Genomic DNA, 24,034 nt, shown 5'->3' with positions numbered 1-24,034 from the left:
TGTCACTAGAGCTAAAAACTGCTTAGATGTCCATAACAGCCAATTCAGTAGTTCTTTACTTTCTGCCATACGTGAGCTGTCCTTAGAAACTTAGGCTCAGTTTAAAAGTCTCAGTACAGCCTCTCTGGTCATTCTGGGGACAAGTTCAGAGGATCTCCCCTCTAAGCTTATGTCTACACAGCAACAAGACACCTGCAGCTAGCCCATGCTAGCTGACTAAGGCTCACAGGGCTGAGCCTGCAGGGCTGTTTCATTGCTGTGTAGACTTATTGGCTTGGGTTGGAGCACTGGCTCTGGGACCCTCCCACCCCATAATGTCCTAGAGCTCACGCTCCACGCTGAGCCCGGAAATCTTCACAGCAATTAAACAGTCCCTTAGCCTGAGCCCCACGAGCCCAAGTCGCCTGGCGTGGGCTGGCCTCAGGTTTTTATTTGCTGCGTAGACATACCCTAAGTACTTTAGTCAGGCAAACTATACATCTCTGGGACTATTGCCAGTGTCACTGGGCTACACTGACCTTATTCAGGGAGCAGTGTGTGCCTCTTGTAAAACATTTGGAAAGTGCAACCTGGGGACAATCTTTCTTCCCTGAGTGTGTGGGGCTTAGTTTCTTTGCTTTGTAAAATTGTTTTGAGTTCAACCTCTGTACGAGGTCCAATAAGCATTAATGTTTAAGAATGGTCTATTTGTGTTCTACAGCAATATCTAGTGGCCAAATCTGCACAGGTGTTCAGGTACCACCATGCTGGGGACCATCTGAGTACCTTGATAGAAACACATTTTCTAACATACCATGGAACTGGGGTTCTCAACATTTTTCTTTTCGAGCCTCCCCACAACATGTGAAAAAAACTCCATGGCCCACCTGTGCCACAATAACTGTTTCTCTGCATATAAAAGTCAGGGCCAGTGTTGCGGGATAGCAAGCAGGGCAGTTGCCCAGCACCCAACACTACAGGAGGCATTGTGAAGCTAAGTTGCTCAGGCTTCAGCTTCAGCCCCTGGTGGTGGGTGTTGGAGCCTCGGAGTTCAGACCCGGGTGGTGGGGCTTTGGCTTTCTGCCCTGGGCCCCAGCAAGTCTAATGCCAGCCCTGCTGGCGGACCCCCTGAAACCTGCTCGTGGGCCCCAGATCCCTGGTTGATGACCACTGCCATAGAACAGTGGTTTTCAAACTTTTTTTTCTGGGGACCCAGTTGAAGAAAATTGTTGATGCCCATGACCCAACGGAGCTGGGGATGAGGGGTTTGCGGTGTGGGAGTGGCTCAGGGCTGGGGCAGAGGATTGGGGTGAGGGCTGTGGGCTGGGCCCAGGAATGAGGGGTTGGGGGGGCTCAGAGCTGGGTCAGGGGGTTGGGGTGTGGGAGGGGGTCAGAGCTCTGGGCTGGGGGTGCAGGCTCTGGGGTGGGGCTGGAGATGAGGGGTTTGGGGTGCAGGAAGGGGTTCCAGGTGTATGGGGGCTTAGGGCTGGGGCAGAGGATTGGGGCATGGGCATGAATTTACCTCCCGGTCAGGCGCAACCGAGATGCACCGCGGACCATGCTGTGCCCCGGAAGCAGCTAGCAGCAGGTTTGGCTCCTAGGCAAAGGCTCACAAGTGACTCTCAAAGGCATGACTCTTGCTCACAGGCACACCCCATTGGTTGCCGGCCAATCAGAGTGCAGAGCTGGGGCTCAGGGCGGGGGCAGCGTGCAGAGTCCCGTGCAGAGTCCCATGGCCCCCCTGCCTAGAAGCCAGACCCGATGCTGGCCGCTTCCGGGGCACAGCGTGGTGTTGGAAAAGGTAGGCACTAGCCTGCCTTAGCTAGGCAGCACCGCTGATGAGACTTTTAATGTCCCAGTCAGCAGTGTTGACCAGAGCAAGGCGAACCAGCACCTTGCATGATGCGACCCAGTAGTGTGTCACGACCCACAGTTTGAAAAACACTGCCATAGAAGAACTTAGGCTGTGCCAAAAATGTGTAGGCGGTTGTGATGGGCATTTCAGAATCAGTTCTGACTTTATCAGGTTGCACAAAATATTCCAAATGCCTGATAGTTTTTCTGTTTGTTCCTCACTCTTCCAGCACGTGAGCAGAAGATTTTATGGCTTAAATGGAAATTTGGTAAAAAGTGACTCTGGAATATGGATTAATGGGTTGGACTATGCTGGAATATCTCACATCACTCCCTACGTACCTGAACTCAATGACACTATCAGAACTAATTGTGAGGACAAGGCCCCTCTCTGTGGCTTTCCTTGGATTCTTCCTGTGCACTTTCTTCTCAGGTAACTTTCTTCTCAGTAATGCCACTGCCTGTTAGGGCCACATGGAACTTAATTTCCAAGATGCACCAGACACTTTTGTAAAAGATCCATAGAAGGATGAAGAATAAAACTCACTTTGTAACGTTTTTCTGTCACTGCAAAAGGCTTTTTCTCTTTCATCATATTATAATGTCCCTGGCTGCAAGTGTTTTGTCACAGAAACTTTGAGAAAACATTTGATAACTGACGTCGTGATCTCGTGTCCACCCAAAGGGTAGCAGTTTGGAAATCTAAAAATTCTATACTTTGGTTATTGTTTTAGATTGTTCTACCTTAAGTTAACCAGTGGTTTGGGTCGAAGAGAATGAGGTGAGGAATAAAGGCATGGTGGAGGCAATCCTGCTCTTCACTGAGTGTCCTTTTTAAATGTTTTGATTGTGGCCACAGACTGTGAAAGCATTAATCTTCACCGCTAGGGTGAATGGCACTTGAACACTTCATTTTGTAATAGCAAGGCCGCCCCGCATTGTACAAAGACTTGCATTTTGACCAGACTCTATAATCTTTTAGCACTATAAGGTACTTCTAAGTGTTGCACTGAGCTTAAAAAATGCTTTTTATTGTAGAAAGAACTGGTATCTTCCTGCTGCAGAAATTTCTCCCACAAACCCAGTTCACTTTAAACTTCTGGCCAAAGAGCAAATGCACTGGAATTCTACAAAGTTAACCTTTGAAGTATCAGGTGAGTGGCTATATGTCTCTCTGTCTCTTGTGATTATTATGCTCATTATAGGCTTAAATTCTGGTATTGAAAGTGGCTATGCTATCCCTAGGATAGTGGAGTGATTGGCACTGACGCATAATTGGGAACCTGGCATCAACTAATTCAACTTCCCAGGCACTCGAAAAATTGTGGCCATATTGCAATTGTAAACTTAAAGGCTCATTTGAATTAACAATTGACTTGTTAGCTAGAACTTTTTAAAGCCCATTTTATAACTCTATCCCATCACCCCCTTTATTTGTCTTGCTGCACAGGATCCTTTATGGCTTCTGCTACGGACAGGAGAGCTGCTTAGTTCTGTATCTCATGTTGAGAGAGACAACTGGCAGCACACAGGATAAATCTCTCATACAAAATGAAATTAAACAGCTGATTGGGGCACAGAAGAACCCATAGCAGCTAGAATGCAGTAGAAATGTGTTTCTCTTCACCTTCTTCTGCTAATACATCCAAATACATTTACCTATCTGATGTTTTAGGTCCCAGTCACATGTCGCTGTACATTCGACCACATGAAGGGTCAACACTGTCCAGCTGGTCTCTTGGAGATGGAATTCCTGTTGCTAATATAGGAGGGGATTATTTTGTGTTTTACGCTCATGGGCTGCAGGCTGTGGCATGGCGCTTCTGGATAGAGTTGAAGGTGAGAGTGAAAAATGTTTGAAAAAACTTTAAAAATAAACCCAACTTGCTTTATTACATAGATTAATAGAATCTAGAGATGAGATTTAATTGTCTTTTAGTCTGTCCTCTGTGGGCTGATACAAGGCTGTTCCTCACTCGTGTGTGTGTGTGTGTATATGTGTATGTATATATTTTAGTGCATTCTCTTGTCAAATTTTAAATGACCCAAGGATGGGGCTTCCATTTTTTCCTTTGATAGGCTTTTTTACAGTCTTCTGTCTTGCCATTAGGATTTTTTTTATATTTAGCTCAAATTTACCTTTTCTTAATAGTATCTCACTGCTCCTAATCAGAGCAGTTATGTTGTAGTTTAAATAATTCCTCCCCAGGTACTATGTTTACTTGCTTTGGGAAACTTGGACGCTTTTAAGTGGCAAATCCATCCCCTGAGAAAGGAAGGCAGTTACAGGCTTTGTTTTGTAAACTTCCTGTGGATACGTTTACCCTTTTAAGGTGCCCCTTTAAGCAATTCCCAGTTTCTTTTCCAAGGTGAATGTTGATGGGACCAGGGTAGTCACCTCTCATCATCTTACCTAAAGTTTCCCAGAAATAATTCACAGTACACCTGGAAGCTTTTATTGCCATAAAATTTAAGATATCTGATTCCCTTGGAAATTTTTATAGGGAACCACACAGGTTCAGCAAGGGTTCATTCCTGGATAAGGTATTCTGATCACTTACCAAATGATATTCCAAGGTAGAGTAAAGAGATACTCACCAGTGGCCTTGCACGCAATTGTGCCAAACGGGAGTCTGTTTTGTACTGGAGCTCTGCCAGACGGACAAAGAAATTTTATTTGTTACCTGAACACAAGATTGAGGAGTTGGGAAGAGCTCCCTAAACTTGTAGCAGGGGTAAATGGAATAAATGGTATCTAGAACCTATGAAGAGGCCAAGGTAAAAGTAATGCTTGGTAATTTGGCATTGCCTTTTCTCACTTTCAGGCTGCAGAAAAGCACTCTGATGGAATGGTTTCCCTCGCCATAGCAGCACATTATTTCTTTGGGGAAGATCAAAAGTCACCTCAGCTGTATGCCTTAATGGAGAGATTTCCAAACTGGACATTTCCTTCTGGTTGGGTCTGCACCTATGACTTCTTTGTCTTTTAGTTTTGAAGCAATGGAAAAATGACTGATTAGTGTCACTGTGTCAGAAGATTCAACTCTCATTCATGAGTTAATTCTGGCAAGGTGCACTAGATGGTTTTCACAAATCTGTGACAAACATTTTGGACACAAGATTGTTTCTGTGGTAGCTTGACTGCTTAAAGGATAAGCAGGGTTCCTGTCCTCTTTCTCTGGGAGTGGGTGGTCTTGCCCTCTTGGGCTGGGGGAGAAGTGCCTCCATATTTATGCAACTATAATTCAGCTGTTTCTCGCACTGACGTGGCAGTTTGACTATTGTGGATCTAACATGAAGACTGCATTTGAGGAGGTAACTTTAATGAGGGTCTTTGTGAAGGAATTCCCACAATGTTGTAAAATACTCATCAGGTTTTAAATACATGTGGATGCTATCACCTACAAACACTTAGTCCTACCTGTCCTATTAAAATAAAATAAGGTTTTGGCTAAAAATTTTTTGATCGTGTATGTGATGGAGCCAGAAGCCTTTTTCTGAGTAAGTATTACTGTGACCTCTGGATGAAACCAGTTTTGAAGTAGTCGCTTAGGCTATGCTGTGTCCTTGGAAAATTTCAAAGACTGGAAATTTCATGCCATGGAACTTGATGATCAGTCTGTTACTTAGATCATTAACAACTTTTCTTTTCCTGTCCTCCACTGTTCTGTTTAAAGATGTTTATTGGTCACTTCCTTTCTCTGTCCTTGTGCTAACTCTTTACCACAGTGACTTTTGAGTGGAGGAGGTTTGCTTATTTCACTGTTGGGATCTTGCAGCCTGTTTCAAGTACAACATGAAGACTAGACTTGTACCTGAGATGCAAGCATGTGGCATTGTCGTGTACCTCAGAGCACTGAGCCACACTCTGGCCTTTTTTGGGTGGGCATCTTGTAACCGCTTGATTACTAGTTTCTAAATTGGTGTTGATTATAAATCTCTATTTAGCATACTGGATTATTTTTATCTGTATATTTTTGATTAAGTACTTTTGTGTAGGTTTTATTGGTTGGTTAAGCATAATTAATTTCATTTCACTTCATTTCATTAATACTTTGGTTCAGTGTTTAGTTTAATTTAAACAAAAAAGTGCTTTCCATAAGGATTTATGTAACTATTGTGAAAAGAGACTTTTAAAGCACATGAAGCATCTGACATTTGTGGAGAACTGTTCTTAACTTAATCTTAGAGTGTGGGGTTTTCAAAAGCACAAGTGATTTTGGAACACGGCTCCCATTTAAAGTCAACAGGACTTGTGCTCCTAAGTTAGCTGTGTGTTTTGGAAAATCCCACCCCTCTATAAAAATGCAGCCACCAAAAAAAAAAATGGAATCTTTGATTTTTGTTTTCCTAAACTGTGTCTGTAAGCTGGGGAAGTAGGGAAAATTTTTAGACTGTTGGGAAACTTCTCCAAATTAATTCCAGCTGTTTGTGCTGACCATTCTCTAGCACAATGGCGTGAACTTAGTGCTTTGTTCATAGAATATCGGGGTTGGACGGGACCTCAGGAGGTCATCTAGTCCAGCCCCCTGCTCAAAGCTGGACCAATCCCCAACTAAATCATCCCAGCCAGGGCTTTGTCAAGCCTGACCTTGAAAACCTCTAAGGAAGGAGATTCCACCACCTCCCTAGGTAACCTATTCCAGTGCTTCACTACCTCCTAGTGAAAAAGTTTTTCCTAACAGCCAACCTAAACCTCCCGCACTGCAACTTGAGACCATTACTACTTGTTCTGTCATCTGGTACTCTGAGAACAGTCTAGATCCATCCTCTTTGGAACCCCCTTCCAGGTAGTTGAAAGCAGCTATCAAATCCCCCCCATTCTTCTCTTCTGCAATTAAACAATCCCAGTTCCCTCAGCCTCTCCTCATAAATCATGTACTCTAGCCCCCTAATCATTTTTATTGCCCTCTGCTGGACTCTTTCCAAATTCTTCTTGTAGTGGTGGGGCCCAAAACTGGACACAGTACTCCAGATGAGGCCTCACCGATGTCGAATAGAGGGGAACGATCATGTCCCTCGATCTGCTGGCAGTGCCCCTACTTATACAGCCCAAAATGCTGTTAGCCTTCTTGGCAAAAAGGGCACACTGTTGACTCATATCCAGCTTCTCATCCACTGTAACCCCTAGGTCCTTTTCTGCAGAACTGATGCCTAGCCATTCGGTCCCTAGTCCGTAGCAGTGCATAGGATTTTTCCATCCTAAGTGCTGGACTTTGCACTAGTCCTTGCTGAACCTCACTGGATTTCTTTTGGCCCAGTCCTCTAATTTGTCTAGGTCCCTTTGTATCCTATCCCTACCCTCCAGTGTATCTACCACTCCTCACTTTCATCTGAATAAAAATTGCCAAATTATATGCACAGGAGTTCTTGTGTATGTACCAGTTAAAGCAAACACTCTGTAGTATTGTGGATATCTATGTGAGAAATTAATGGTTAAGATGACATTCCTGATGACTTGCAGTTGGCCCTGAGGGATGATGGTTCTCATGATCATGTTTATTGGCCACTAATTTAATTTTTGTAATTGTTCAGTTAGAGTGTACTTAACCAGCATGGAACAAATCAGAATATTATGAGGATACATTTGTAGGGTGTTGCATGACTGAGATACTCACAGACCAATTAAAGTATCTAATTATTTTGTTTTGTGTACTGCATAAAGGAAACAAAGCCACCAGACTAACACTGTTGGCTCAACAGCACTTGGTCTTTCATGTACAGTGCTTATCCCTATTCATTTAGAGTACTTAACTATATAAAAAGGAGTGTATTATTAGCAATCCTAATAGTTCTGCAGAAATCTTGAGTCTTAATAGCTTTAAGTGTATAGTAAGTCTCATTAAATGTACTATTTTGTACTGCACTTAAACTTGATAAGAATTAAGGCTGTACCAGAATCATTCATTGCTTCCCCAAAATTAGTATTTTTATTGTGCCTCTAACTTGTAAACTTAAAAAAACAAGTGCAAGAAGAGTCCATGGAGAGGAGGAAGATACCAATGTGCAGCATACAGATAACTTCTGGAACTTTAGTAAAGCAATAACTATATTTTGTTACTGTAAGAAAAGTAAAATGGTGTTGCTAACTCAGGATCACCCTTTATTAAATAGCAGAATTAAATTGTCTGGGATGACTGGTTATTGTGAATTCCTGCCTTATTAACATGCTGATTCTGTTACTGGGAGATTTTGTTTCTAGCACTGAAAGCCCAAATCTTTTACTTGAGACTTGGGGAATTACAATTACTGGTAAGACATGACATGACTGAAGAGCGTAAAAATATTCTCCATAAAGTGTGGATATGGAGTAAGAGGGCAATGTGTCTGCGTACCTGAGTAGGTGAGCCTGCTTAGTGTAGCAGAGGGTTGCTGAATTGTTTAGCAGGTGTCAGCGTAACAGGCTTCTAAAAACTGCAATGATACAAATCACATGTAGGTAATCAGATGCCAGAATGGCAGTAGGATTCAGATATATTGGTTATGTTGAATAAAAACTGATATCAATGCAGTTTCTTCTGTATTAGTTTTTTCTTTGAATTCTAGAAACAATTCTGCAAGCCCTACATGCAACTCACTCATTTCACACTATAAACAGTGCAGCCTTCAGTAAACCATTTCAGGAACTCACCTACCTTTTTTAATACTGTAATTTTCTTGCCTTGAACTCCTAATAAAGCACAGTATTGGACTTGACTGCTTTTGTGATGTGCTTCATAACTAAATTGCAATATGCCCAAAGGCTGTCACACTCGTGCATTGAGTTGAAAGGTAAAGGTGCACTGTGTTGGAAGCCTTTCTTTACTTTTTGTGGTGCAGTAAGCAAGTAGTGGATTAATTGTTCCATTTGAGGTGATAGAAGTTTCTAGAGGTTTAGGCTAACTCTTACCACATGAGACTTTCCAGGAGAACCTGTAAGTCTTAGTAATTTAAACCTTTACCAGTGGTGTGTCTATATAAATAAACTTAATTACCTTACAGTAAGTGTGGATCTGTGCATTCTGTACACATGGATCCCACTCTTGTACCCAGGTGATAGGAATCTTTTAACCAGGAGTGTGTGTGGGGCTGTGGATGTGCTCTATATGCCTTCATGCTACCCCTCTTGAGGGTGCAGCATCCCCATCTGCATATAGAACATCTTGAAGAACCTCAGTTACTGTCAGGTAAGTAACCATTGTTTCTTTGAGTATGTGTACATGTGTATTCCACTCTTGGTGATTACTCAGGCTTAACTTTTCTAGATCATGAGATGGGAACCTATTGAAGTAAAGACTAATACTGCTTGACCAAACTGGGCAGCAGACATGGAGGCTGATACCTGTGAATTGAGATCCATGCTGCTGCTCAGCATTTCCAGGTTAGGCTAGAAACTCAGATCTCCTGTGTAACACAGGCCCTGGGAGTCACTTGAATTAATTCCTGCTTCAATTCCAAATCCTATGGTTGACAAGAGCACTGGTTTTCAATCTGTGGTCTGCTGATTATATCTAAGGGGTTAATGAAAGATTGTCATTACTATAGAACAATGGTTTTCAACCTGTGGTCCACACACTAAGATTTCCAAAGGGGTCTGCAGATGAAAAAAATGTTGAAAATCACTGGACTAAAGCATATCTTTTGACTTAAGATTTCCAGTGAGGGGGAGTCCACCACAACCTATGGTAACTGTTCCTCATAGTTTTAGTCTGAAGCACTCTTAGCTCAAGCTATTGGATTATATTTCTCTGCTAAATTGAAGAGCTATCAAATTTGTGTTCACAATGTAGGTTTTAATTTGATCAGTCTCAGCACGTTGGAGTCTCATATAATGCATGGTTTCCAATAACTCTCATAGCTCTTTTCTCCACAATTCAGGAATGATGGTGATAAATTAGCACTGGTGCAGCTGTGTTCCAATGAGGTAATATAAATTTCCTCCTCCTGCTTGTAGATCCAAGGATTGCACAAGTTTTTTTTGGCTACAGTAGTGTTCATGCTCACCTGATTATCTACCAAACTCTGAGTCATCGCATCCCAGGATTGATTCCCCATTGTGTAAGTATGATCTTACCTTTGCGACCCACTGTCACTATTTACTAAGCCCAAAATTGTCTCAGTAATTGTTTTCTTCCAGTTAATTGATAAAATGTTAAGCCAAGACCCAATTCCTGCTGTACCTCAGACAAACATGTTTGAGGCCTATGCACTGCTGTTGCAGCTGTGCAAGTCCCAGTAGATGACTGTCTTTTATTGGACCAACTTCTGTTGGCGAGAGGAAACCTTTATACAGAGTTCTTCATTAGTTAATATATGCTATGTTCATTGGGTATCCTGTAAAGCTATTGAGGCACATGAGTCTAAATTCCATTGTCATCTGATAGAATTCAGACTGACTGCTTTAATAGCTTTTGAAAGTAAGAGCTAGGCTCCTAAATCAATTAAGCATAGCAATGCTTAACTTTAAAAATCTGGGCCTTAAAAGTGATGTACCACATCACATGCCTTAGAGAAGCCTACACTCAGCAAGTACTGACAATTTTGCACAAAATTAAGCTCTAGAAGTGGGTCCTCCACTGATTGTAGAGGGAAGTATTAATGAATTGGATCTTAATGTACTTTCAAATAGCATTTATTTTGCCTTTCCACAGCTACATATAGCATTAACCAAGAATACTGTAAGTTTTTAGTATTGCTTTTACTAACAGGACAGCTAACTTGCTCAATTTTACAGTAATTTACTCTGTTCATTTCAGCAAATGCCATGACATTGGTTAATGTAGTATGAAGAAAAAAAACCTGTATGCTCTATTCCAAGAAAGCGTCCAGGTTGACTTTTAAGATGCTTTGCATTAGTGAGATCACTGTAGATGGTTGCAAGGCAATCTGTTCAAACTACATATAGAATAGCAGTGCTGGAATGTAAATAAGGACAGTTCTGTACATGTTGAAGGGCTTTACAATTTAGTGCTGTGAGGGGAAATCAAAAACTAAGGTTTATGGCAGTGATTCTCAACCAGGGGTACCTCAACTCAAATATTTGCCTAGTTTTACATAAAAAGTCAGTACAATGATTTGTTTGTACTGCTCTATGTATTATTTACACTGAGATGTAAATTGAAGGATAGCCATAGACACTGAAATTTAAGTACAGTATTTTATTACAGTAAACAAAGTAAGCAATTTTACAAAAACTCAGACAACTACCAAAATTACTGAGTGAGGTGTAATTTGGAGGTACAAGACAGACTGCTGAATGGTTGAGAATCACTGGCTTATGGTGAAGAAAGAGTTACAGCACAAAGTTCTAATTATAGCAGTAGCTGCCATTTTCCTACAGTAGGAAAAGTCCTTAGTATTGTTTCAAAGGACTTTTGTTCAAACCTAGAGTGACCAGACAGCAAATGTGAAAAATTGGGACAGGAGCCTATATACGACAGACCCAAAAATCAGGACATCTGGTCACCCTGTTCCAAGCTCACTTCAGATGGGGGCAGATCTACCTTTCACTCCTGAAAAAGTTACAGGAGTTGAATCTGAACTTCTGTTCATACTTTTTCCAATCCATTAGTGCAGCACTCAATTTACCATGCAGAAATAAATGGTCAGGTTTCAATGACAATTTGGACTTTTTTCCCCCACTTTTAATGTATACTAAGTCAGACTGTTTTTTTGCAGCATTAATGTTTGTGTTTTAAAGGATTGTTTTCATTTGATTTTTCTTGCCTACCCATAGTCACAAAATTAAATTTTCAAGTTGACTGTATTCTTTAAAAGTCAGTTCACCAAAAGCTTAATACAACTGTTCTATTGTTCAAGTCCCTTAATTTGGATGGAAGAACATACTTCAGATAACTGACATTAGTATGCTTTATTTACTAGGCAGGTATCTGTCCCCCAAAACAGGATTTGAAGTTTAATGGCATGTAAGACAAATTAAAGCAATCAATAAAATTACAACTACAGCAGACACCATTTAAACTCTTTAAAACATAAATAAGCAAGACCAGCCACTTATTTCACCCTTGCGAATATTCTTCACACTTAAGACAGGTCAGGTTTAATTTTCAGAATTTGAACAGGAACAACAGCAGTGGGAGACTTACCATGTGGTAGTTACAGCAATGATATAAAAATAAGCTAGTGGGATTTTGTATAAAATAAGTAATGGTGGATTTTATTCAGATTGCACAGTACAAACAAATATCTAAATTGTAATACTGTTACAGGTATTTAATATTACATATATTGGGGGACAGCAGCTAGGAAAATAAGCACCTCAAAGCAGCTATGAGACTTCCGTAGTCAGACAGTGGCCAAAAGTTAAAATAAAATCTTAATTACACATTATAAAATGTTTGAAAAAAGTAAGTATGCACTACTTACATATTACTAAAATTTAGTAACAGTACATAAGTGATTCTATTTACATAAAAAAATCCATTCTTGTGAAAGGAATTTACACATGAAATAAATAAGACCCTTCAGTAAACTTAAAATTAATTGTAGGTCAGAGTGGCCAAGGGTAAAAATCAAGCCACTTTTAAAATGTTACTCTAATGATAGGTCAGAGTAAAAGTATGCCACATCCAGAAGGAAGTGCAACTCTGCTTTAATTTTACCAGTTAGTTATAACCATGCAAAATACACAGGTACCTTAAAATGGTACAACCAAGAGCATGAACAGCACACCCTTGAGAATATTTATACAAGATATTCACAAAAACATACACTTTACAATTCTTTAATACAAAATATTTAGTGATATCAAACAGCATAATCTATTAAACACTTAGATCCCAGTTGACTCAGGCTATAACTTTAACTACCTTCATCTTACCATTCATATTTTTAAGTCTGACAGGAAAAACAGGCAAGGTGGGGATGATTATAAAACTGTGAAGTCATCTGTTGCTTTCTCATTATATAGGAGATATTCAGAAGGTTGTCCAAATTAGGTGACACATATGGTAAAGGGACCCATGAAACAGATGTTAAAATAAAATAAACTCTGCATTGATGCCTATTGCTGTCCTTCTGCAATCAATATCCAGTACCAGAAGAGCAGCTCAATTTAGAGAAGGACAAAGGAAGAACAAGTCTTATTCACAATAAAACCCAATCTTTTCACATCTCTTGGTTTCAATTGTAGGTGTTTGAGCTGCTTATTTAAGTCACCTTATACTCATCCATGGATCTGACATTCTCTATTCAATGCTTGTAGAAATCAAACCCAGAGAAGCATGTCTGATAGCTAGTTTGCTTCCTTACAATCCTGATAATTTGTGTACTTATCTACCATCTCTCCAACAACTAAAATCATGTTAGGATACAGTGCACTCATAACTTCCCTCCTGGAGAGGATCCTCCTCCTCTGCCCCAGACATGTTGTCTTCATGTCGACTCACACTGCTACTTCCACTATCACTCTGAGGGCTAGTGCTATGGCAGGTCAAACTCCGGCTTTCCTCTGCCCTTGGGCTGGCTTGTTCAGTAACCTTACAAGGATTCACTGGTTGAAAAGCTTCAGGCTGCACTTGCTCTTCTGATATCTCACTTAGTTTCTGGAGCTGTGGCTTGATGATATTTAAAAATGGCTTGTACCCAGGACTAAAGAACAAAGAAGGAAGAGGTAACTATGCAATGAACTAAAATTAGCATTTCATTCACATTCTGCCCTCTAGGCTTCAGCAGTAAATCATTACTGTAGACACACCTATTTGAGCTCTTGCATAAAGTGCATGGGGTCAAACAGTGACAGCAATTCAAATAGAGACCATCATTTCAGGGGACTCTGCATTATAAGACTGTTAAAGAGCTGTCTCCATATGGATTTCTTTAGGGAAGTTGCTAAGGAAAATTCTCTTCCGAGTGTCTAAACTCTTACTGAAGTCAATGTAAATGGAGACCCAAGTAGTGGAACATTGTCAAAATACTAAATTATATATTTTAATAGGAGGGTCCCTTCATTTATTCAAAAGAATTTTAACAAAGTAATAGTGGAAAACACAGCACTGTGTTGTGTAATTAGTAAAAGTGGAAAGTGATAGGTTTCTAGTTGCATTGAAAATTTAAGTAATCAGTATATTGCAGTGGCACTGAAAAGCCTCCAACAGGATCAAGCCCCAGTGTTCCAGGTCTTGTACAAACACACAGGAAGAAAAGAGATTGCAATCTAAAAAAAAATTTAGTGAAAAACCTCACACTAGTAAATATAAACCCTTAATTGAACAAGGTACAAATTCTGTATTCAGCCACCTATCAAAACTAATCTGCTGCAACAACACTTACCAATCTGTGGAAGCCCATCTGTCTACAGCATGTAGCCCAGACTTGATATTCTGCCAGATCTCTCCATCTGCATCAGAGGACTGCATGATGATAAAAACCTGGTTGATTATTGAAGATTCTCTGAGAATAAGGCCTATGATAATGCACCAGTCCAGACATCCTGCTTCCATGAAGATGTGTAGCAAATACCTATGAGAACAAAACAGTTCATGCAGTGGCACACTTTTTCCCCTCAAAATTCAAAACACTAGATCATAAACATGCTAAAAACAAGACTGAACATATTTTAGTCTCAAGTCCTCTCATGATGATGTAACTTACCGTAGTTGGACCTGTGACTTGTGTGGCCCTTTACTAGCCAATTCCAGAGAGATATGTTCCAGCTCTGACTGTGTTAAACTTAGAGTGGAGATGTTTTCATCCACCATGGTCCAGTCACCATCCACAATAGAACTTGTTTCTGTCAGGTCTGTTGCTGAACCAATGCTGCATTCATCACCTACCAAAATACAACAAACAAGATATTTGGAAAGCCATCTATTAATTTATCAGGTGACGGTTTTCTTTTGCACTGCTTCCTCCAGAAACAGACTGGAGACATTTAATAGTTAAACATTTACATACTAACAACTAGCTTTGGGATTCAATAAGAGTGTTTGTTATTGGGTACTGAACAGCTAGTAGTTAGCCAGGAGCAATCTGAATTTAGGTATATTGTCCTTCTAAGGATTTAAGGGGCTTGTTGGTGCATTGGATTAATATATACTTAAAGATAGCTTGCACCAAGAAAAGCAAGTTATTTCTTCAGTAGCAATTCTTGTTTGTACCAGGTAAAGACAATCCTGCAGGATAAACTGGGTAGGAAGAGTAATATGTATATAACAGGTCCCCGAAGCACTCATACAGATCATTTGGAAAATAGTGAAGTACTATTGAGCTCTTGGACAGATGTAAAAATCTCCCAAACGCTACTAGTAATCAAAATTACTACAGCGAACATCTTAATTGATCCTAAAACTAAAAAGAGTCAGTGGAAATAGGTTACAAGGCAGTTCTTCTTAGCATGTGCCCCAGGTGGCACATGACCAGCACTCATCACCAAATTTGGTCTGCTGGTTGGATCATTAGCTTCCCTGGGCACTGACAGGGAGCACAACATGAACACTGATTCATGCCCCCAGTTAAAAGTTATTTCCAACAGTCCTATAAGCCAAAATAATGTGCCTTTGATTCCTGCTCATCTTAGTGTAAAAATCTGATCAGTATTGTCAGTTTTAGAGCATATAGTGAATAAAATGGGCATGAAGGATACAAATAGGTCTGCAGAGCAGAAGTGGATTGGGATGTGTGAAACTGATTTAAAATTGACTAGTCTTTTTCCAAATGAAGCAAGATATAGAAAGGAAACTTTTAGTCAAATTTAGTTATTACAATAATCAGTTTTAATAGTTTCAGGTACTACCAACACAGGTAAGGACCTTTTCTTAAAAAAAAAGCATAATTTTTTTACTTTCAATTCCTTTTAAATACAGCTGTTGCTTGCATGGTTGTAGTCGTCAATTTTGACTCAGCCACAAAGTTGTCAATGAACTTTTCAACGTTTTTAGTATACTTTTCCATTGACTGAGCCAATCTTTTCTGCATTAAGGTATCAGAGAACAGGACAGCACCATACAGCAGTGATGTGCATTCATGAGAAAGGATGAATACCTAGATGCAATTTTCTGAGGGTGATGCAGAAAAGGATATGAGAGAAAGAGAATGAGAAATAACCTACCTTTATTAAATAAAGGAGAGAGGAATGCATCTTGCATATGAGGTCCATGGGATGAAACTGTGTCCATCTCTCTCTGGGAGGAATTGATGGTGCTAAGCCAGCTGTGACTCCGAGGTGCACTTGAGACCCCTGTGTCCATTTCCACATTTAAAAAACTGTCTGCAGACTGGGACTTGAGCAGCTGCTCTCCAACAGCTAGAAATAAGGAGGCATTTATAAAAAACAGACCTACCATACAAGTAGCCATTTATCTCCCAAACAACTTTTTACAGTTATAGCCAAGTCAAAATTCAAGTAATTAAGTTGCTGACAAACGAACAAATGCAAGGGAATGCAGATCTTATGGCTATTGCAAGACCCTTTGATCAGCCTCACTGTACCTAGACACTGGCACACAGTGAAAGTGTCATCTAATATGTTGCTGGCATAGCTGAGCTACCATGTAAACTCACTTTCTTGCAGTCTTGAGACAAATTCAGTCTAGTTTATAGAATTAAAAGATGTTTAAAGATTGCAGTGAGATCCATGTGATAATCTCACAAAATAATATAATGAAAGATGTAACAACATTGTAATACATTGAAAACTGCAGCACATTCTCACAATTTTAACTCTTCCATCTCACTACTACCACATTGCTAGCAAATTTCATCAGGTCACATGAAAAACAAGGTGTAGCTTTAAAAACCAGATAAAGCTGATCAAATGCTTATCTAAAACCACATAATGTACTGATTTTAGTCACTTTCTTTGGCTGAAATTGTATAAAAAAAATTGTGTCCAGACTGACCTGTAACAGATCTAGTTCTCTGATTTAATACAGCTAAAATAAAACTTCTGAGAGAAAACAGGAAACTACAACATAACATTACTACAAAGACATGGAGGTCTATGCTAAACAGAAGGGGGTTTGAACCCTTTCAAAACCATGCAAAGTAAGGAACTGTGAAGGTGATAAACCTCAACCTGTTCTTTGCTTGGCTGAACTGAGATTTAAACTGATGGAGGCAGGATTGCAGGAGAGAAACCTAGTCCACCAAAATAACTCAGATGGTACATCACCTGTCTTGTACTTTCCATTCTTGAAAGGTGAATTAACAGAGCAAGCTGGTATGACTGGAAATGGCCAGAGAAAATCTTTGTGTAGTCTCTTCAAGGCAATCACAAAATCCTCCACACGGGCGGCTCGGGCTCGCTCCTTACACAGCCAGCCAATCAGCTCAAAACCTAGTTGCGCAGCAAAGCAGCCAAGGTCTTTAAGCCTGATTTCCTCCAGCAAGCGTCGAGCATGACGCCAGAGCATCATATCAATGTACATGTTCTCAGCACAGTCACTGTCTTTACTCCACCTGTGGACCAACACAAGTGAAGCGGTGATAGTGAGACTGTAGCTTAAAAGTCACTTATAGATCAGCTGTAGCACAGATGTATGAAATTGCAAAGTAAGTTGAACAACAATTTAATGGTGAAAGTCACTTGCACGTTGATAAACTACGCATTACCTGGGGTTCCTTTACCCAAGAGCCTCCACTATCACAATGATCTATGTGACTATAGGAATGTGGTAGATAGAAACTAGATAGGCAGCACCAGCTGCCAGTTTCTAAGCCCTCAGCTGGGGTTCCCCTCTTCAGCAGAGGGATGAGTCCCACCCGCTCTGCATCACCCCACTGAGCCCTAACCATCTTCACCTGGACCCCCCTGCAGAGTTCCATTGCCTCTGCACCCGGAAACCCCCCCCCCCCCATAAGCCCTGTGCATCTAGAGTGCTCACTGAGCTGCCCACACCTGGACTGCCCCACATCTGGATCCTGCTAGCCTGAGCCTGCTTGCTCACACCTGGTGTGCCTGGCACAGAGGGGCAAAGCCCTGGGGTGTTTCTGGGGCAGCCTCACCACTGAGTCCCTGTCCAGGGGTGGGGGACTGTAGGGTAATCTCCCATCTTCATGCAGCCAGTGACCTGTGCTCCCCACTGCCATGCTGGAGCCTCCACATTTATTTACTGACAAATGAAAATTTGCCCATTTTTTTTTGGGCGCAGAATTTTTAGGCTCGGAATTCCCTCAAGAGTAGCAATGTCACTAGTGTGGCACCAGGAGTTAATTCAGGATAACTAGCTTTCAGCAAATGACTCTTCAGGAGATAGACATGGTAGTCTTGCAAGTTTTGGGAGAGGTGAGCTTTTCCCGGGGTCAATGTTTCATACAGGTACTGAGTGTCTAACATGAACTTTAAATATTGATCCAGGTAGTGGACTTTGTGCTGGTGGTGGAATAGTAGCAATCTTCAAACAGGAGAGGCCCGTGAAGTTCGAGAGGCCACTGAAGAGGATAACAGAGGAAATGTGCTTCATATTACAGTCAGTGCAGATATCTACTCTGTTCCTTTCTACACCAAGCACCATATCTGCGTGGGAGGGGGACACTGCCTTTAAAAACAAAAATGTGCAGTACTCTGGAACACAAATGTCTTACTGGATCAGACCAGGGGTCCATCTAGTCCAGTACTTGGTCTCTAACGATGACCAATACCAGCTCCTTTACAGAAAGGAAGGGAATAGAAGAAAAATAGCATAGCCTACTCCCAATAAAGTCTGTCCTAACTTCCAATAGTTAGGAATTTCCGTAAACTCTGAAGCTTAAAGTTTTTATCCCTTTATGAGACTGAAAGAGGTTGAACACTATAATTTTCAAAATAAAAATACCACAAGAAAAACAATCAAAACTGATACTTGGGAGAAACATTTAGATGGAATTCTTCTGGCAAATCAACACCAGATTCAGAAAAAGCTGGTCCATTCCACATAAGCGTTTAGCACTCCCTGAGAGTGATTTTCTTCAAATAGGAGTCTTTCACAAGAATCTTTGATCTGGCAGCTTAGGGAAAAAGATGTTTCCCTGGACAGAATCCTCCCACCATGAAGATGACAACTGCACACTGAACAGAAGGAAGGGTGACAAATTCTACCTGCTCAAAAGCACAAAGATTTAGGAAATCAATGCTTATGGCTAAAAATTCCATAGGGAATTTCTGTGCTTAGGCTGGTAGGAACTCTTAATACTAAAGTCATAAATCTAACAACTTCGATCCAACTACTAGAAATATCCTAATTTTAAATGGTCCAAAAAAGGAAAAAGAAAGTTTTAAAATAGCTTAAGATTGGAGAAAATTCTCCTAAGAACGTAACTGAATTCAGTTTGCAGGACATGAATCTGACTTCACTGTAACTAAAATTGATTTGAATTACATGCTTTCACTTGTAATTGCCAGAATTATTGTTCACACCTGTCTGCGTAGTGCTAAACTCACTTAACTTGCCTTATTATCTGTTGTATTGCTTAAAAGGACTAAACTTGAAATCTTTAGTTTTAGGAGTATATAACTAAATCTCAGCATTTGCATGGCACTTTTGTAGCTGGGTACTGCAAGGTATTTATGTGCCAGATATGCTAAACATTCATTCCAGAGGACATTCTTCCATGCTGATGACGCTCATTAAAAAAATAATGTGTTAATTAAATGTGTGACTGAACTCCTTGGGGAAGAATTGTACATGTCTGGCTCTGTTTTTCCTCACCTTCTGCCATATATTTCATGTTATAGTAGACTCAGAAGATGACTCGGCATATGTTCATTTTAAGAACACTTTTGCTGCAGATTTGACAAAATGCAAAGAAGGTACCAATGTGAGATTTCTAAAGATAGCTACAGCACTGCACTCAAGGTTTAAGTCTCTGAAGTGCCTTCCAAATTCTGAGAGGGATGAGGTATGGAGCATGCTTTGAGAAGTCTTGAAAGAGTAATATACTCCAAAGCGGAAACTACAGGACCTGAACAAAGAAAAATGAAAATCAACCTTCTGCTGGTGGCATCTGACAGATGATGAAAAGGAATATGCATTGGTCCGCACTGCTTTGGATGGTTATCGAGCAGAACCTGTCAGCATGGACACGTGTCCTCTGGAATGGTGACTGAAGCATGAGGGGACATCTGAATCTTTAGCACATCAGAAATGTAAATATCTTGCAACACCGGCTACAACAGTGCCATGAGAACACCTGTTCTCACTTTTGTGAACAAGTGGGCAGCATTATCTCTTGCATATGTAAACAAAACTGGCTTGTCTGAGCAATTGACTGAACAAGAAACAAGCCTGATTGGACTGTAGGCTTTTATATTATTTTACATTGTTTTATTTTTGAATGCAGTTTTTTTTTTAACATAATTCTACATTTGTAAGTTCAACTTTCATGATTGCACTACATTACTTGTAGTAGGTGAATTGAAAAGTACTATTTCTTTTGTTTTTTACAGTGCAAAAATTTGTAAAAATAAATATAAAGTGAGCACTGTACACTTTGTACTCTGTTATAATTGAAATCAATATATTTGAAAATGTAGAAAACATCCATAAATATTTAAATAAATGGCATTCTATTGTTTAATCGTGCGATTAATTTTTTTAATTGCTTGACAACTCTAAGAAGTTGAATTATAGTTGTTCCAGTCCAGTTACTTCATTAAGTTTATTCTTGGTTATTTGATATTCTGTCTCAGTTTAGCTGTTGAATTATATTAAAAATGTTTAGTTACTAGTTAATATTGATGCTGTTAGTATCTTAAAGTGAACACCATTGTGGTTAATGCTCAGAGGTTTTCGAATTTTATACTCAGCTTTTAACTAGTCCATTCAATATAGTTAACCAACCATATTTTAAATTTACTTTATATTTCAGAATTTCATGTTTAGTTTAGAGGTTGTCTTAAGAGTTGCTACATTGTATCATTCATTTTATTTACTTGTTTGTGGTGTAAATCATTTGCATGATTTAATTGTTTAAGTAATTAAAAATTATAAAACCAATACACACTTTTTATTTCAAAGTCAAGTTAATTGTTTATTTTGGGGCAGCAATGTATAAAAGAATCTGTGTTAAGTTTTGCAGTGATGCACCCCCAGTGCAGTCTCATTAATAACCATAATCAGCAAGTCCAGCTTTTGATTTGGTTTTCCCAAACTAATCATGTGAAGAGCAATTAGATAAATTCCATCTAATTAATAGTTTCCCCCAAGTATTCCTTTTGCTAATTGCTTGTTTCTTTTTGTAATTTTACTGGCATCCAACCCCTACCACACCAGGCCTTCAAAAGCTTTTGTTTCTTAATTTTATAATATTTACTATAACTCTTCCAGATATTCTTGTTATCCATGTAAATGTCTGGTTTATTACACCTGCTAAATTCTTGACCTTAGTACTATCTTACAGCATTTTATCTGAGTAAAAGATCAAACACCAGGGACTGAAGGGATCGTTTTCCTCATCATTTTAAAAATACAATATTGGACAGTAACTTCCAATAATATGTGGATATTAGGTATATTAGGTAATATGTAGATATTAAGTAATATGGACAATTCTGGTTTGTGCTCCCTGCATTGTATCTTGTTTATCACTTCTAAGCAGAACAAATAACTAATATCAAAGTTACAGCTCATGCACATAAAAAGTTATGATAGATGGAAATCAAAGTAGCCAATATCTGCAGTAAAAGCAAAGAGAGAAATATTTCTTCTGCAGTATTAGGTGAGATGCTCTATTACAGCTGATGGACATGAGAGTGCTCACTGTATTCTGCTCCATAAGAACCTCCAGGGATCTACGGAATCTCACAGCACACAGAACACCTCTAAGGTTGCTGTCAGGGCCAAATTAAGACAATCTAGGGTCCTGGGCACTCCCCGCCCCGCCACCCATGCTGTGGCCCAAACCCTTTCAGGACTAACAACAGGTTTCACACTGAAGATGAATGGCCCAGCTCACACATCCCAGAGGTACTGTTTCAGGCAAGCATCAGTTATACTTGGTTCACACATTTCAACTTGTCTTTGCATCCATAAGGGCTAGAACTTTTTTTTTTTTTAAATGAAACCTGAAATCCTGATCTCACATGACTCCATGCCTTAATATAGCCCCATTGTGTAATTTGTTACAATGTAAATAGTTTGTATGAGTGGGGCAGGGACTATTCTCTGTACAGTGGTCCAGCACAGTAGGGATCAATCATGAATTGTACTATGATATAAATGTTACCTTTTCCCAGATGGACCAGAAGGCATGCTCAATGTTTTCTGCAGATTAAATTTGTTAGCAGGAGGATTCTCTGCTGATTGGGATAAACTAATGCTGCGATGTCTGAAGAACTCAAAGCCACCAGTTGAGCTGGGTTCCTACAACAAAGAAGCGTATGAACAACTAAAATAAAAACATGTTACATCTTGGGTATAAATGAGATTCATTATGTTTAGTGACCGATACACAAGATTTATGATTTTCTTAACAAACCTGAGTTGTGGGTGTAGGCGGCGGAGTCTCTGATTCACCAGAACCAATGGCTTTAAGAAATCTGATCATGTGACGACAAAGGTCCCACTTCCCCTGCTCCAGGGCAGTGTTGAACAGAAGAGTGGCATGCTGCCTACTAACTGCTGGAACTTCCATGTTCTACGAGTAACAATGCACAATATAAAAAAATTTGCTTCTGAAACCCAGGAATACTTTTGGAAAAAGTGAAGCCCCTCCCCCAGCAGTATGCTCAAAAATGAGAGTTGTACGTAAAAGCATATTTCACAGTTTTCCATTTTGTTAAGTGCTATTTTAGGGAGCTAGTCATATTTAATTTGATCCCTAAACAGATATAATTGAGGTCCGGTGCCCACCAAAAAAAAAGTGTTAGCTGTTTTAAAAAATAAATATATGCCAAACAAACATGCAACAATTTGTTTAAATAAAACAAAAAAAATGGACACTAAATAGTAATGTCACTTCTTTTTTGTAATCAAGTAGTAGGATACTATTACCTGTAAGATAATAAGGTAAGAGGCAGCTGTGTCTAAGTCTTGGGCCATTAAGCACTCCTCAAATAAATCTTTTGGGTTTCCAACAGCAGCAAAAAGGTAATTCCACAGGGCATATTCTGTCTTCCTCGCACAATGCACAACTGTCTGCAGGAAAAGGGGGAACTCTGTAATGAACTTAGCCACAGTGGGAAGCAGAGGGTCGGGAATGGGCTCCCGTGAGGTAGCTTCTTCTTCCAGCACTTCATGAAGCATCAGTTCTAGCACATGAGGAAAGTAAGGTAATGTGGCACAGGAGTGGGCCAAAAGCAAGGCTTGTTCTCCTAGGTTCCTAACCAAAAGCTGGCGCAAAATGTGATGGAGGTAGATCTGAGAGGTTCTCTCAACAATACAGAAAGGGAAGAGGACCTCCAAATGTTGTCTAGCACTGCTGTGAGAGTATAAACAGTCATAGAGTACAGTGTCATTGACAGCACCAAGAACCAAGGCATCTTCAAACAGAACAGCCAAGGGGTATATGTTGATGTGGAAAGGCAGCATGATCCGTCTTGACAAAAAGGAATGTGGTTTGCGATGATCCCTGGGAAACAAAGGAAGCCAGACTTTCATACCCGACCCACCACAGCTGAGCCAGAGTGCTTCCAGTAAGTGGCGCTTTTGTTTGTTTGCCCTGCAGGTAGTCCAAACATTTTCAACCGACTGGGCTAGCACAACTGGAGCACAAAAAGGCAGCTGGGGAAGAAAAGAAAAAAAAAAATCTTAACATCCTTTTTATTTATGCCTCATCTCACTAGGCATCCTTCCTTCAGCTGAAAGGGGCAACAGCATCTCCCTGCAAAACACATTTCACTTTCATTTAATAGATATGACGGTGAGGGGAGTATATGATAGGAATTCGCTATTGTAGAGACTTAGGTATTTTTACTAGGCATTTCTAAAACTCTAGTCAGTGCAAGTACTCAAGAAAGCAACTCAACTCATATTTCCACTCCCACAAGCCTAAACCTAGCAAAGTACTGTATGCCACAGATATTTACCAAATATTGCCTCCATCCATTTTAAACAAACACAGCTTGTCACCCTGGGGTCATTACTTTTCTAAAAGTGAGGACTGCTAAGAAGTGTAATTCCTATGCAACTTAATCTAGCTGCATTCTGGGCACCCAGAAAAAGCTCCAGTATTAACCCACCAAGAGCGATTTCTTTCATTCCTCATCTACCAGCTGATGCCACTGACTATTCCAGTCAGAAGGCTGTTCAAATTGCCTATTTTTAGCACGGAGTGTAGGCTAGGGCTG

At 40.1% G+C, this 24,034-nt stretch overlaps 2 protein-coding genes across 7 annotated transcripts in view; one reads left to right on the top strand and one right to left on the bottom strand.

The window, feature by feature from the left end:
* ERMP1 (endoplasmic reticulum metallopeptidase 1) overlaps positions 1-20,744 on the top strand; it is a 60,045-nt gene extending 39,301 nt beyond the window's left edge. Inside the window, exons 12-16 of the mRNA XM_038401189.2 lie at positions 2,064-2,266; positions 2,872-2,987; positions 3,509-3,672; positions 4,659-9,870; positions 18,128-20,744. Of these exons, the coding sequence (XP_038257117.1) occupies positions 2,064-2,266; positions 2,872-2,987; positions 3,509-3,672; positions 4,659-4,823 (648 nt within the window). The 3' untranslated portion in view covers positions 4,824-9,870; positions 18,128-20,744. The remainder of the gene's footprint in view (positions 1-2,063; positions 2,267-2,871; positions 2,988-3,508; positions 3,673-4,658; positions 9,871-18,127) is intronic.
* RIC1 (RIC1 homolog, RAB6A GEF complex partner 1) overlaps positions 11,915-24,034 on the bottom strand; it is an 85,959-nt gene continuing 73,839 nt past the window's right edge. For 4 of the 6 annotated variants that reach the window (XM_038401180.2, XM_038401181.2, XM_038401183.2 and 1 more), the window contains 8 exons: positions 22,740-23,468; positions 22,225-22,383; positions 21,973-22,109; positions 16,943-17,229; positions 15,881-16,075; positions 14,425-14,602; positions 14,104-14,292; positions 11,915-13,422 (listed from right to left, as the gene is read on the bottom strand). In XM_038401180.2, the coding sequence (XP_038257108.1) occupies positions 13,137-13,422; positions 14,104-14,292; positions 14,425-14,602; positions 15,881-16,075; positions 16,943-17,229; positions 21,973-22,109; positions 22,225-22,383; positions 22,740-23,468 (2,160 nt within the window). In that variant the 3' untranslated portion in view covers positions 11,915-13,136. Of the gene's footprint in view, positions 13,988-14,103; positions 14,293-14,424; positions 14,603-15,880; positions 16,076-16,942; positions 17,230-21,972; positions 22,110-22,224; positions 22,384-22,739; positions 23,469-24,034 lie in introns of all 6 variants that reach the window. The other 2 variants (XM_043515547.1, XM_043515546.1) reach the window with 2 other exon arrangements.

This window comes from Dermochelys coriacea, chromosome 5 (assembly GCF_009764565.3).
Source record: "Dermochelys coriacea isolate rDerCor1 chromosome 5, rDerCor1.pri.v4, whole genome shotgun sequence".
In the NCBI taxonomy this organism is placed as follows: Eukaryota; Metazoa; Chordata; order Testudines; family Dermochelyidae; genus Dermochelys; species Dermochelys coriacea.
This window is presented reverse-complemented; position numbering and strand designations above follow the sequence as displayed.